At 38.4% G+C, this 14185-nt stretch overlaps 4 protein-coding genes, 6 non-coding genes and 1 pseudogene across 12 annotated transcripts; 6 read left to right on the top strand and 5 right to left on the bottom strand.

Annotated features, from left to right (window-relative positions):
- Positions 1–205: 205 nt before the first annotated feature.
- ZK1025.3 (Methyltransferase FkbM domain-containing protein) lies at positions 206–2314 on the top strand. Its single transcript, NM_060527.5, has 3 exons — positions 206–527; positions 586–919; positions 1834–2314. Exons 1-3 carry the CDS (start codon positions 228–230, stop codon positions 2214–2216), a joined length of 1017 nt encoding a protein of 338 aa, NP_492928.1. The 5' UTR covers positions 206–227; the 3' UTR covers positions 2217–2314.
- Positions 2315–3326: 1012 nt separating this feature from the next.
- Positions 3327–6813, top strand: gtnt-53 (Glycosyltransferase family 92 protein; the record flags this gene model as incomplete). Of its 2 annotated transcripts, NM_001047254.3 has the most annotated exons (6): positions 3334–3482; positions 3532–3763; positions 3859–4440; positions 6277–6483; positions 6535–6617; positions 6668–6813. In NM_001047254.3, the coding sequence occupies 6 exons, from the start codon at positions 3334–3336 to the stop codon at positions 6771–6773; spliced, it is 1359 nt and encodes a 452-aa protein (NP_001040719.1). The 2 variants fall into 2 exon arrangements, with proteins under 2 accessions (NP_001040718.1, NP_001040719.1); NM_001047253.4 differs by lacking the exons at positions 6535–6617; positions 6668–6813 and having other exon boundaries at positions 3327–3482; positions 6277–6522.
- ZK1025.13 lies at positions 5908–5996 on the bottom strand. Its single transcript, NR_050574.1, has one exon. It is a non-coding gene; the product is annotated as an Unclassified non-coding RNA ZK1025.13 (non-coding RNA).
- ZK1025.11 lies at positions 5908–5996 on the top strand. The gene has a single exon (NR_050575.1). It is a non-coding gene; the product is annotated as an Unclassified non-coding RNA ZK1025.11 (non-coding RNA).
- Positions 6055–6143, bottom strand: ZK1025.12. The gene has a single exon (NR_050573.1). It is a non-coding gene; the product is annotated as an Unclassified non-coding RNA ZK1025.12 (non-coding RNA).
- Positions 6814–7740: 927 nt separating the features above from the next.
- nhr-244 (NR LBD domain-containing protein) lies at positions 7741–8500 on the bottom strand (the record flags this gene model as incomplete). The annotated part of the gene is made up of 4 exons (NM_060525.2): positions 7741–7883; positions 7934–8008; positions 8060–8261; positions 8310–8500. The coding sequence occupies 4 exons, from the start codon at positions 8498–8500 to the stop codon at positions 7830–7832; spliced, it is 522 nt and encodes a 173-aa protein (NP_492926.1). The 3' UTR covers positions 7741–7829.
- A 175-nt stretch (positions 8501–8675) lies between these two features.
- On the top strand, positions 8676–9380 carry ZK1025.5 (annotated as a pseudogene). Its single transcript has 3 exons — positions 8676–8882; positions 8940–9022; positions 9263–9380. Coding segments are annotated over exons 1-3 (408 nt in total).
- Positions 9381–11307: 1927 nt separating this feature from the next.
- Positions 11308–13424, top strand: ZK1025.2 (sulfotransferase family protein; the record flags this gene model as incomplete). The annotated part of the gene is made up of 7 exons (NM_060523.1): positions 11308–11377; positions 11420–11475; positions 12134–12279; positions 12324–12455; positions 12505–12645; positions 12983–13140; positions 13222–13424. 7 exons carry the CDS (start codon positions 11308–11310, stop codon positions 13422–13424), a joined length of 906 nt encoding a protein of 301 aa, NP_492924.1.
- Positions 11938–12081, bottom strand: ZK1025.14. The gene has a single exon (NR_050572.1). It is a non-coding gene; the product is annotated as an Unclassified non-coding RNA ZK1025.14 (non-coding RNA).
- ZK1025.18 lies at positions 12770–12874 on the bottom strand. The gene has a single exon (NR_050570.1). It is a non-coding gene; the product is annotated as an Unclassified non-coding RNA ZK1025.18 (non-coding RNA).
- ZK1025.16 lies at positions 12770–12874 on the top strand. Its single transcript, NR_050571.1, has one exon. It is a non-coding gene; the product is annotated as an Unclassified non-coding RNA ZK1025.16 (non-coding RNA).
- Positions 13425–14185: the final 761 nt, after the last annotated feature.

Raw genomic sequence — 14185 nt, 5'->3', positions numbered from 1 at the left:
GGCATTTCAGGAGCTTCCGAGCGGGTGCTTTCTTGAATCATAGCATTCGTATTTCTGAAAATATGGTGAAAAGACAAAGCTATCCATCGGAACACCAAAAATCCACTGGATTCCGGTTTCCCCTCGCCTCGGATTCTCTATCCGTAGATCTATGTACCGATGATATCTCTGCACCTTGCTGGCTTAAAAGCGCTTTCTGGACCGAAATTTTACATCACTCCGCTGTCATGCTTCCGTACTCCCGATTTGATAAGCTTCGGCTAACCGAACGACTTCCAATGCGTAGTCTACCCCGATTGATTTTGTTCGGCGCTTTGGTATTTGTGGTATTTATGCTCTATTCCAACTATAATGACAAGAAGCCGCTAAAGGAGGAAAATGAACTTAATGTGTTCAAATGGGCTCCACCGCCGGTTAGACATGACACTGCGAGAAATTTAACGTCGTACAAGTCCTCTCCGCTTTTTGATGCTTATTATAACTGCGTCTACCCGAAGTTGAGACCGCTCAAAGGGAAATATGTTGAGGTAAGTTCCTTTCAAGAAAACTAGGTTAGAATCGTCCAAAAACCTTCAAAAATTTCAGTTCTTCGACGAGTTCTCCAGTCTAACTGAGGAATGCGACAATCTCAAAGCCTACAATGCGCTGGACATCCGTCACGTGTACAACAAAGACGAGACAAAGTACATAGCTCTTCCTCGGAATCAGAGCCAACTTCTCACAATGGTCACACTTGGTATCGGACACGATATTATGGGAGAGATCAGTTTGAAGGAGCTTCATCCGAATACTCAATTCTATGGAGCCGATCCATCTCCCGAAGTGAATAAGATCCTCTATGAAGATAAGCTGGGAGGAAAGTACTACCGATACGCAGTTAGTGGAGAGACCGGAGTGCAGAAATCAAGTATTTATACAGGTATTTTTTGTGTGCTTTTTTGTTAATTAGCTTGAGCACCTGTAAATTAGCTTGAGTACTAGCAATTTCCGGCAAAAAAACTTTTGCCGATTTGCCGGAAATTTCAATTCCGGCAATTTTCGGGTTTGCCGATTTGTCTGTAGAAACATTCATAGGATGCGTACAATTTTGCCGACTAAAATTGAAATTCTGAATTTTCCAAAAAAAAATGTGCAAAACCACAATTGACGGAAAATTTTCACCAATTGCCGTTTTTTTCTGCAAATTTGGCAATTTGCCGATTTGCCAAGTTGCCGGTTTACCGATTTGCCGGATATCATTTTGCCGGAATTTTTTAGAGGGATTTCTTACAAGACAGAAGGACTTAAAACTGTGACCTTTTGAAAAAATTGAAATTCTTAAATTTCCAAAAAAAAGTGAAAAACCACAATTTGCCGAAAATGTACGGCAATCTGCCGTTTTTCCGCAAATTCGCAAATTTGCACTTTCTCGGTTTGCCGATTTGCCGGAAATTTTCAATTCCGACAATTTTCCAATTTGCCGGAAAATTTGAATTCCGGCAATTTTCCAATTTGCCGGAAATTTTCAATTCCGGCGATTTGCCGAATTTCCGGAAATTTTCAATTCCGGCAATTTGCTGATTTCCGGAAATTTCAATTCCGGCAATTTTCCAACTTGCCGAAAATGTTCAATTCCGGCGATTTGCCGAATTTCCGGTAATTTAAATTCCGGCAATTTGCCGATTTACCGTTTCTCGGCAAATTCTACATATCAGCACTTTGCCGGTTTACCAATTTGCCGAAAATTTTCAATTCCGGCAATTCGCCGAATTGCCGGAAAAAAATCGTTATAACTAGACAAAAATAGAAAACCAAAATATCAAAAAAATAAAATATTTATCTAGCTTTTTTCAGAGCAAAAAGAAGAGCTGGCTTACAGAACCGAGACCACCGAGCACATCGCAGTTGACTACTTCTTCAAGTACATCCTCAACAAAAGTCTGATCGATATTCTATGGATTGATGTCGAGCAGAATGAGTTTCCGATAATGGAGCAACTTCATAGAAATGGAGCAATTGACAATGCAGGTGTCACAATTTGTCAGATGAATATTGAAGTTCACAGTGGAGTATTCGAGCAACCAATTGGCGAAAAGCAGATGTTTCATGATTTTGTGTGGAGAGTTCTTGAAGATAGAAGATATATTATGTTGAGGTCTTACTATGCTGATCCATTTATTCGAACTTTTATGATTAATGTTGGAGATGAGGAGTGTAGGAATCCATTGTTAGAGTGATTTAGTTTTTGTTAATAATTATTTTCTGGGTAGCTGTTGAATTCTGTATAATGGCATTTTTCTTTTTTTTCTCAAAATACATTTTTTTAAATTATGATATTTCTCGCAGTACATTTTAAATTTTCAGATAATTTTCAGATTTTTCAACCGGAATTTTTCATTTCCGGCAATTTGCCGGTTTGCCGGTTTGTCGAAATTTTTAATTGCAGCATATTGCCGGTTTGCCCATTCACCGAAAATTTTCAATTCCGGCAATCGTGCCGATCTACCGGAAATTTTTTTTTCGGCGTTATTCCGACATGCCGGAAATTATAATTCTGGCAACTTGCCTGTTTGTCGAAAATTTCAATTCCTGCAATTTGTCGAATTTCCGGAAATTCCCATTTCCGGCAACTTGCCGATTTGCCGAAAATTTCAATTCCGGCAATTTGCCGATTTGCAGGGAAATTTCCAATTCTGGCAATTTGCCAATTTGCCGGAAATTTTCAATTCCGGCAGTTTGCCGATTTGCCGGTTTGTCGAAATTTTCAATTCCGGCAATTTTGCCGATCTGCCGGAAAAATTTATTTCGGCATTATTCCGGAATGCCAGAATTTTTCAATTCCGGCAACTTGCCGGTTTCCCGATTTGCCGGAAAATTTAATTCCGGCAACTTTCCGGCTTGTAGGAAATTTCAATTCCGGCAATTTGCCGATTGGCCGATTTGCTGGTAAAATTTGTTTCCGCCCACGCCTGGTGCAAGTCTCTGAAAATATACAGAAAAGACTTTGAAAATATACAGAAACTCGGCTCAATAAATTTGGAAATATGTACCTAAATCGGCAAAAAAGCGTCCGTGAAATTTGAGATGAGTTCCGCTCAAAATTTGTTCTTTTTTCCAGAACTTTGAAATTTTTTGAAAAATTTTAAACCACGAAATTCGGTTTTAGGGGCCATCTTATGTAATCACCGAACTTTAATTTTCAATTGAAGATTCTGCTTGAAACATTTTTTTTCTATGAACAATACAAATTCAAAAATGCTTGTTCTAATTATCGGAACATCCGTTTCTCCCTACGAATAAAGATCAGATAAGAACGCAGAAATACGGCTTTCAATGAAACAAGAAGCATGAAAAATGAAGTTTTCCTTCGATTTCTTGCCTGTTTGCTTGTATTTCACTATATTCTACGTTTACCCAAGGTTTCAGAATCAGAGCTTATTAAAAAACCAAATAAATGCATCATTTCCCATCACATTTTATCACAAGGTTTATGTGGATTACAGGTTTTTTTAAAAAAAATTTTCTGACAATTTTTTGGTAACTTAATTCCAGAACCAGTCCACCCCGTCTAAGAATATTTAGCTTGAACCCTTGTATCAAGGCAAGTAACTACTTACTAGTACATGTATATTATAACGGAACGATTACAAAATTGAAGCTTAACGGATATTCCTTTGGATTTTACGAAGGAAATTGCCCACCGGTATATGGTCCCGCAAGGAATTGCTTCTATGTTCCGCACCATTTTTATGGGGTGCTTCCAGAAAATGGAGTAGTTCAGAAGGTAATCCCCGAGACCAGATCCCAGGTCAGAGCCCATATCCCAGATCCGAGACGCCAGACCCCAGACCCCAACCATTTTTTATACTTAATTTTCAGGTATCCATCCAGTTGGGCCACCGAGAAGCTTTCCTCTCCGAAATCGTTGAAATTGGAAAATCATATGAAAAAGGCCTCACTGTATGCCTACAAATCGTCTATTACTATTCTCAATGGCAAAACGTAATCTTATACATCGAAGCTTGGCGGGCTCAGGGAGCAACTCGATTTATAGTCTACTTTCATTCAGCCACACAAGACACCAAAAAAGTTCTGGACTACTATGAAAAGCTTGGGCTCATTGAGCTACGACCTTGGCCAAATGTAGGAGCCCTCTCTTCATATATTGCACCTTATCACCCGAAGATAGATGACAGTGTATTCATTATCGCATCCCATATTGCTCTGCAAGTTTGCTCTCTAGAAATTCGGACGGAGCTGGGCATTGTCGCCGATTTCGATGAGGTCATGGTTCCAGGGGATGGTAGTGTGCTGGAATATGCGGAGCTGGTGATGGCTGGGAAGAATATTGGAGCATTGTTATTTGAGAACACTCATGTCGGATTGGAGCCAAATATTTATACGAATGACTTTTCTGGAATGAAGACTCTAACGTTCATTAATATTTTTGCGCCACCCAAGGTAAGCATTTTTTTTATTTCCGACAATTTGCCGGTTTGCCGGTTTGTCGAAATTTTTAATTCCATCATATTGCCGGTTTGCCCAGTCACCGAAAATTTTCAATTCCGGCAAATTTGCCGATCTGGCGGAAAATTTCTTTCGGCATTAATCCGACATGCCGGAAATTTTAAGTAGTTGTAGGGGTGGCAAGAGTGCGACCTAGCGACCTGCGACCTAGCGACCTGGGTCGCTTTGTGACCTTCACTTGAGTTGTTAAAATCTGTATAACTCGAAAACTACATAAGATTGCAGAATATGTATACTAACAAATTGCTACAAATCATTTATTTTACATTGTTTTCGATTTCTTATCCATAAGACACCTTGTCGAAAAAAGTTAGAACAGCCGACATCCGCCGGTTTTGCTGCTGACTAAAATTGTTTCAACTTGAAAAATATGGTACTTATGGGTTTCGTTCCCCCCGTCATGTTTTAACTTTCTAAATTTCAATTTTTTTTTTGTAGAATTGTAGAATTTGTAGAAATCAATGCTTTTGTTGTGTATTGAGCGAGAGACAAGGAGAGAAGTCGTTTATTACAATAGGTGTAAGAAGTAATGAATAATAAAGAGAGGTCGCTTACGCGATAAGTTCATGATGACCCAAAGGTCACGTCTGTATAAAGCTCAGGTTTACGTTCCGTCCACAACAGCTTTGTTCTGTGCTTTTTTCTACGTTTTTAATTCGAAAAGTGAAAAATTAAATTTTAGAAACAACGCATAAACTTGTAAAATCTTAATAGAGAAAATGTTAGTGGAATATACATATTCTGCAATCTTTAGTTTTCGAGTTATACGGATTTTAACAACTCAAGTGAATCAAAACCGAAAGAGAACAAAATGTCGGTAATTCAGGTCGCAATGCGACCTAGGTCGCTAGGTCGCAGATCGACCTATGTCGACCTATAGCCACCCCTAAGTAATAGTACCTAGCCTAAACCTAAGCTTAAGTCTAAGCCTAAGCCTAATTCTTAGCCAACAATATTTGAAATTATTTTTTAAAAATTGAAAAAAAAAACAATTTTCTGGATCCAGAATTTTAATTCAAATTGTATTTTATAGTATCATTTTTTGGTGTAATAAATCTACTTACAAGGCAAAACCCAGTCCATAAGCTTATAATTTGACGGAATTTCGTAAATTATAGAGTCCCAACACGAAGTCCTATAAGTTGTTTTTTTTCAAATTGCAATTTTTTTTTGCAATTTTTCTTAAAATGTATGCCTTTTTCATTACTTCACGGTTGAACAGCTCTGCATAACTGGAAGATTTACGAAATTTCGAATTGTTAGGGTCCCACCACGAAAATTTTGGTATTTTTGTTGAAACTTAATTTTGACTGTAAGAAAAGGAGCCTAAGCCTAAGCCTAAGCCTAAGCCTATGTCCAAGCCTAAGCCTAAGAATGAGCATAAAACCTAAGCCTAAGCCTAGCTTAAGCCTAAGTCTAAGCCTTATCCCAAGCATAAGCCTAAGCCCAAGCCTAAACCTAAGCCTCAGCCTAAGCCTAAGCCTAAGCATAATAAGCCTAAATAGCGTCAGTAGCGAGCTTACGCTTGCCACTGACGCCAAGCTTAAGTCTAAGCCTAAGCCTAAGCCTAAGCCTAAGCTTAAGCCTAAACCTAAGCCAAATCCTGGATCTAAGCGTAAGCCTAGGCTTAATCCTAATCCAAAGACTGAACCTAAGCCTAATCCTAAATAGCGTCAGTGGCGAGCTAACGCTCGCCTCTGACGCCAAGCTTAAGTTTAAAGCTTTTGCAGACTTTTGGCATTTCTGAAACAGATAAAATCCTACTTCCAGTACATCTTCAACACATCTCTCATAGATATCTGCGAAACTCACTCACCCGGAAAATTCCTGCACAACTCAACAACTACACTGTTTTCCAATGGAACAGTACTACATTTTCGATTTAATATTAAGGAAATTAAAGCTAACGTTGTGGAAAAACCATATAGATTTTTCCCGAACAGCACAGAAGGTCACATTTGGAATATGCATGATACGGTTCGGACTGTCTGGAACTTCCTTTTTTTTCATGTTTAGCCAGTTTTTCAGATGCACAAAATCTTCGGAGCCACCCCGCCAATATTTTCCTACACTCCCATTCTAACCATGAACTTATGCATAGCAAAAGCAACGTAACTTTTTTTGAACTACCAGGAACTTCATTAAATGTCTTTTTTTCCAGACCAAATGTGTGTCATAGTACCGGTAACCTGTGCAAAGCTGAAATGGATAATGTCACTAGTTGGGTTTACGATAAGACTCAGGGATTATTTATAACTGGTGAATAACTAAAGCCCCTTTGAATTCAAAAATAAATTAGTTTCTATTTCTAGTTTGTTTCAAAAACAACCCGAAAACTGTCCTGTCCTAGACGTTGTAGATCCGCTTAGATGATTACGCATTTGTCATCCCAAAAAGGAAGTACATACATATTTTCCAGTACAAAACTATCTCTAGTTTCGGATCTTCTGCGGCAGGTACTTCTAGACACTGAGTCTAAAGATGGTATCGGGTAGGGCAAAGCACAAAGTTTGCAAGTTTTCAATTACGGTAATTCTACAGTAGTCTTCATAATATATTTTTAGACATGGTGCATCATACTTCAAGATATACTTTTTGACATGGTGCATCGTATTTTTGAACATGGAGCATCATATTTTTGAATATATTTTTGAACATGGTGCATCGCACTTTTATATATACTTTTGGACACGGTGCATCGGGGTTTTGGATATATTTTTTGGCATGGTGCATTGATATGACCCCGAATAATTTTAACATCTTATACATTGGTTCCTCCTAAATTTATCAAACCATTTTAAAACTATTGAGAGTGAGCCAAACATGGTGCATCAACCAAAAACTGCCCACATAACTTTAATAACCCATATCTCAGCTCATTCTGAAGATATCAAAATTGTGTACTACTACAAAACGCTAGGAAAAGTTATGACTTATATTATGTTTATGGAAATTTCTTTGACAAATCAAAGCAAGATGTGGAATTAGCTGTCAAAGTTGAAGGAAAAAACCTTCCTCAATTTAACTCGACCTACTGCATCTGGCAATTTGTGTACCGATATATGTATAAAAACCCCGTTCAGTTTAATACGTTTCCAATGCAATGTAATAGAATATTGAGACAAAAGACCTCAGTCAGGTCAGAGATTGCACCGGCGCTGCCTATCGGAAAGAGATCTGTTGGCGTTGAGGACACTTTAAGGACGTGTCTACTTGCAATTTGCAACACGATTCGAAATAATAAAGTTTATATGAATAGTTGAAAATATAAATAATCAGAATTTAGAAAAACCACTCCCAATACATTATATTAAATTAGTATATTAAAATTCAACTCCAATTTGATGATATAGCCGGATCATGTCGTTGTAGAGGTTCTGGAAGCAATATATTTAACTAATTAATTAATCATTAGCCTTTTTTATACCGAGACAGTGATAATTTGCAATGTGATATCCCCGATTCGGGTTGCCACTTCCAAGTCGTTCATTTTGGATTCCTTCTGAAAACAGGCACAACAGGACTTCAGCAGAAAATAATAGGTTCCCCTTACCCTGTAATACTTCCGGAGAGCACTGGTAACACCCTCAAAATGCTCTTGAGCCATAATCTTCATTGCGATGCTTGTCTCATGATACACAAGCTTCCAGATACAGAAGGACTTGAAGACTGAGTACTCGATGATGTTCAGATTAAGATGGCTTAGGCTGAATCCTAAGGTTGATTTGGAATGATTGATGAATTTGGCAATGTCCCTATAAAGTTATACGGTAAATTTGGCAGTAGTCACAGCAATTACTTACTCATGATCGCACTGGATAAGCTCCACTTGATTGGGAGATATCAAGCTAGCAAATATCGAATCAATCCAGGTATTGGAGAACTTGAAGTACTTCATCAGAACCTCCACATCTTCCTTGTCTAGCATATCAACTCCAGGGCAGTTAAGGCAGGATTCTGTGGAAGATCCCTCGTGATGAGCGGAGACAATCATTAGGTCGGTGATAGAACTCACGTGGAAAATATAAAAAACCGCCCAAGGTAATATTTGCTGCGGGGTTTAGGCTTAGGCATAAGTTCAGGCTAAAGCTTAGGCTTAGGTTTAGGCTTAAGCTGAGGCTTAGGCCTAGGTCTAGGAAAATTTAAAACTTCAATCCTACACATTTCAGTACATCTTCAACACCTCTCTTATTGATATCTGTGAAACCCATTCCCCAGGAAAGTTCCTTCATAAGTCCACCTACACAAAAATGGCAAATGGCACTGTTCTACACTTTCGGTTCAATGTGAAGCAAATCCGAGCGAAAATTGTTCGAAAGTCTTATCGATTTTTCCCAAATGACACAGCTGGGCATATTAGGAATATGCATGATACGGTAGGCGTTGGGAGTCAGAGGAAAAAATATCAATAGAAAAAAAAAAGAGATTTTCAGATGAACAAGATTTTCGAAAATTCACCACCTGCATTTTCGTACAAGCCAATTGAGACTTTGAATAAGTGCATAGCCAAAGTCAAGTAAGGATTTGTTAATAAAAAATTCACGGTCACAGGAGTGGAAATAGTTTCTAATAGGTTTTGATCTACCAAACTCTAAAGTTGCGGAAAATAGAAGCGCTGAAGTATTTTCTGAAAGTTCGCCGTGAGCTTAGTTTTAGAGCCTCGCAGCTTAAAATTCATGAAAAATCGTTTCAAACCATGGGCTATCGAATGAAATAGTTAGGTCATAAATTTGTACAAGCTCGGCAAAGTTTTCAGATCCGACGTATGCCATAGCACTGGTGGAATCTGCAAAGCTGCGATGGATAATGTCACCAATTGGGTATACAACACGACTGAAGGATTGTTCACAACGGGTACACGTCTCATCGTCTAATCTATGTATCTCATATTTTTGCTAGAGAAGTATTTTAGTTTTGTTTTTGAAATAAAAATAAAAATTCACATTTGTCAATTTATTGTTAGTCTTTATTTTCAGGAGTGTAAAGTTTTTCCAGCTAATTTGAATGAATTGAGTTGAGAAGTAGGGTTCCAATTAGGGCTGTACAAATCGGCGTCCGGTCGTCCGATTTTGACACCACCGGACGCACTGCGTCCGGTTTTGGGGTAGGTTTCCACGGCGGCCGACAATTTCCGAGTTTCGCCACCCACTATACTTAATCAGCAATTTTATAGTGAGTGGCGAAACTCGGAAATTGTCGGCCGTCGTGGATAGCTACCCCCAACCGGAAGCATGTGCGTCCGGTTCGGACGACCGGACGTCCGGTTGTTTAGCCCTAGTTCCAATGAAGTCGCCGCAACGGCGTCACCCCAAACGCGGAACCCCGAACGTGTCGGCCGCTTCCAAAAAACTACCTTTTGCACTACGTTGCGCACACACAGCGGTTTTGAATAACTTGTATTGTTTGAATAAAGTAAAAACATATGTACCTAAAAAATATTGATAAATTCCTTCCGGAACTTGATTTCTAGAGGTTTGAAGTTTTTTGTCTGTAAATAGTGATGGTTCGGAATTATTCAAATAGTTTTATCAAAGTTTCAATTTGGCGAACAACCACGTTTTCGATTCAATCCGACGGACTTCGTGTCGGAATTTACTTTAATCGCGGAAATGATCTCCGTTTCTTAGGTGAAATATCTCAAAGGCACTTCTTTGTGTGGGTTCGTATCCTAGTTTGAAAAATTGATAATTTAGCTGAAAGGGATGGGAATTCGGAACTCGTGTGTATTTTTCTTGCGCAAGATAAGCTTTTGTTGAAATTTTTTACCCGCCAAGAAAAAAATAAAATTATTCGAGAACTTTTTCTATGAAATTCTTTTTTTTGGAATCAGTTTTGTATTACAGCGAAAAAAAAGCGCCAAAAACTCTACTCCCTAACAGGGCTGTGCGGCAACCGGGATTTTCGGCAACCGGCAATTGCCGAATTTGCCGAACCCAGAAATTTTCGGCAACCGGCAACTTTCGATTGCCGAAATTTCGGCAACTTTTCGGCAACCGGCAACCAAGTTTTAAAGTTGTTTTTTTAAAATTATATTTTTGAGCGTTTTGGCAAAAAATAATGGTCGTTTTCTCGTTTACGGCGAAATATTAGCATGCCGAAGTTGCGGAAAAAAGTTCGGCAATTGTCGAAGTTGCCGAACCCAAAATTTCCGGCAACCGGCAATTGCCGAAGCTGACGATTCCGAAAAAATTTCGGCAACCGGCAACTCGGATGTCGGTTGCCGCACAGCCCTGCTCCCTATCTAAAGGAGAAAAGTCAATGCACCATGTTTTGATAAGTTAAGGCACTTTGTGCCTACCTAGCAGGCAAATGAGTTTGCCCCAAATTTTTGAAAATCCGAAATTTCATATTCCAGCAAAATTATAGTTTCTCTGAAAATAGGTATAAATCTCGCCAGGCTTTCTTTCTAGAAAACAATTACCTGAATGAAAACACTTTCTATCGTAGAATAAAGGATCTTCAACGGATTTATTTGTTCATACTTATTTTGAGATGAAATCATCTTTATCTTGATTGTTTCTAAAACAAAGAAGCATGTCAGTGAGGCCAATAATTCCCATTAAAGCTCTCTACTTTTAAAGCTCAGCTGTGAAGTCACTCTAAAGTTTCTCTACAGACAAGGAAAACGTTCAAATTCATTTTAGATCTCCGTTTCTCTTCTTTCAAAAAGGTGTCCAGATTAAAATCAAATTCAAGTCCTGTCGCTCGAAAATCCGGTTTGGGATATTCTGTGCCCTTATAAACAAAGGTTTCCAAGATCATTTGCTTCTTTTTTTCCGGAAGAAAATGCAAAAATCAACAATGAAAATATTGATGATAGTTTCTGTTCTGATAATTTTATATTTTGTCTTAAAGCCTAAAAGCCTAAAAGGTTTGTTATTGATTATTTTCAACCAAATACTAAAAGTTTTAGGGTTCAACCCCGATGGTTTCATAAAGCCGTTTATCAGCTATGCACCCAGTTTTTTCGTGAGTTGTTGTTCAGCCTGCCTACTGCCTACTTTTTGAGCATTCCGTTAAAGCTTGAGAGCCAAAATGAAAATCGTTTCAAATCAATTTAGGAAAGTTTTCAAATTTCGCATAAGACCTGTGTTATTTATTTGGTTTTTCTAAGCTTAAGCTTAAGCCTAACAAGGAAAGGAGGTCAATCTAGTCCCGGACTTTAAATCGATACGTATTTCATTTGAAAGCTTATGTTTAGACTAGATCACCACAAAAATTTCAGCGGCGGAACTCAACTCTGAACCCTTGAAATCGCCATTTGAAAGTGCTCCAGTGAATTTTTTCGCTGATTTCTATGTCAAGTAAATGGCCTGAAAAGGGGTTCTGAGAGATTAGAAATAGTTTTTTGGGGTTTTTAGGGTCTAACAAACAATGTGGAAGCTTTTTGGAAATCCCACGGAAATCCCAATGCCCATGTTTAAGCCTCAGCTTAAGATTCAGCCTAAGCCTAAGCCTAAGCCTAAACCCAAGCCAAAGCCTAAGCCTAAGCCTAAACCTAAGCATGTGCCTAAGCCTAAACCTAAGCCTAAGCCTAAGCGTAAGCCTAAGCCCAAGCCAAAGCCTAAGCCTTAACTTAACCTTAAGCAGGGGCCAGGCACGCAATCTTGCTTAAACTATAATTCAGACGGCTCCGGACAACAAGCTTATTGCCTGCGAAATCCGGAAGTCTATGTCTCAGCTGACGCTCAACATGATGTGCCTCTTGTACAACGAAACGCAGTACCTACAGGATAAAAACAATTTCACGAATACTTGGGAGACAAGTACTAGGTAGGTAGTGTGCAGGAACTCAATGCCTCACCTTTTTTTTCCAGGAAATGCACTAGTGAGACAAACTTTGTGACTCCATCCGATTCATTGAAGAACGATAAGGACGCAGTGCGATTTGTGTTCGTGCGGGATCCGTTTCGCCGTTTTGTGTCGATGTACTTGAACAAATGTGTCGTGTTAGTTGCAAATTCTGAAATAGTCAAAGTTCAAACTGATAATTTTAAGTGAAAAACGGTGTTTCGACTGTGAAACCGATATGCGGTGTATCGCGAAGAAAACCTACGAGTCATTCGTCGAGATTCAGAATAATGAGACTAAAGCTGCGGGAATTGAGTATGTTGAGGCACATGCTGCTCCAACGACTTGGTGAGTGAGATCTTATTGTGGCACGGCTAAGTATATCAGTAGAAATTTTTCGACCAGATTATTGTTCTGTAAAGTTTCTTTAAAAAGTACTCAATCCAATACTCCGGCGATGTTTACGGCTTAGGCTTTGGCTTAGGCTTAGGCTTAGGCTTAGGCTTAGGCTTAGGCTTAGGCTTAGGCTTAGGCTTAGGCTTAGGCTTAGGCTTAGGCCAAGGTTTAGGCTTGGGCTAAGTCTAAGGTTTGTGTTCAGCCACAAGCTTAGGCTAAGTCTTAAATTCAGAAAAACCAAATAATGAGTTTTGGATTGAGCACTATTTTAAGATTTTATTTTTTCTAGGAACTGTAAATTCAACGAGGGAGTTGAGAACTGGGAGCTGCTGCCTATGGACTCGGACCTCAAAGATCGGATTTCGTCGGCTGCTAAATTAGCAGATATCTTAAGAAAGCAAGGCGTCCGTGACACTTTAGTTGAGCAAATTTATAAAGACATTTTGAGTAGGTTCTTTTTTATTCTAATACTTTATTCTAATAATTTATTCTAATAATTTTTTAAAAAATTTTCTAAAAATTTTGCAGCTACCGAGACTGCTCACTCTACTCACAAATGGACCAAACGTCTGGAAGCTGAAAAGCAAGTTCGAGAAGATCCGATTGTTCGTGAATACCTGCACAAAATCTACCTCTACGATTATCTTCTTTTCCCGTTTGACAGAAGCGTTTTAGACCCGGAATATCGGGATATTAACTCAATTTCTTATTTGAAAAAATTCTCCAAATGAACCTTGTAACTTTGAACCTTTTTGTGATAATTTTTCTGGAATCTAATTCTCCGTCAGGCTTTTTAATTCAAAATTTTAAAATTTAGCTACAAAATACATTGATTGAGTGGCGATAAAAAGAGAAATGTGTGCGAGCAACTTTTCGGGAGAGATTAAAATTGAAGATTACCCGAAAATTTAGGACAAATTGTCTGGGAAATTTTAGAAAAAAAGGTGGCTTTTTGACCTCCGATGTGTGTTGTTTCTAACTTTGATTTGAACACCGTATCTTGTAGGCAGGCAGGCAGGCATTATTACTCATATGGAATATGGAGAGATATCGTTTCAGAAAATTTTCAATTTTTATTTTTTCTATTTCAAAAAGATCAGACGGGCATCGATACAAAAAGAAATGAAGAAACACATATAATGAAGCTTTCAAAATACATTACTATATCTTGTGAAGCTTGGAAAAGGGTTTTGATATTTTTTCAACAAAATGATATAATTTTTGGCTAACAGTTTGCATGTGTAAAAGTACTGTTTTAACTGAAAAACGCAAATTTTACTCAAATTTTTTGAAATTCTCAGTAGCAATCGTAGATTTTTATGTTATTTTTTAAATGGAAAACATTAAAATTAATTTATTTTACAAAGTTTCTTCAAAATTGAAGTTTTTTTTTCAGAAAATCTCTCATCTTTCACCACTCCCCTTTCCCCACTCTGCTCAGCTTTTCCGATCACTTCTTATCACGAGGTCTACGCGAAATTCAGGTGCTTTT

Source organism: Caenorhabditis elegans, chromosome I (genome assembly GCF_000002985.6).
Source record: "Caenorhabditis elegans chromosome I".
Taxonomy (NCBI): domain Eukaryota; kingdom Metazoa; phylum Nematoda; class Chromadorea; order Rhabditida; family Rhabditidae; genus Caenorhabditis; species Caenorhabditis elegans.
Note: the sequence above shows the minus strand (reverse complement) of the source record. Positions and strands in the feature narration are given on the sequence as shown.

Bases quoted from the DNA above. Each gene is read 5' to 3' on its own strand.
- ZK1025.3 (NM_060527.5), top strand. From the start codon at position 228: ATGCTTCCGTACTCCCGATTTGATAAGCTTCGGCTAACCGAACGACTT. The intron at 528-585 runs GTAAGTTCCTTT...CAAAAATTTCAG, and splicing joins TCAAAGGGAAATATGTTGAG to TTCTTCGACGAGTTCTCCAG. The intron at 920-1,833 runs GTATTTTTTGTG...AGCTTTTTTCAG, and splicing joins GAAATCAAGTATTTATACAG to AGCAAAAAGAAGAGCTGGCT.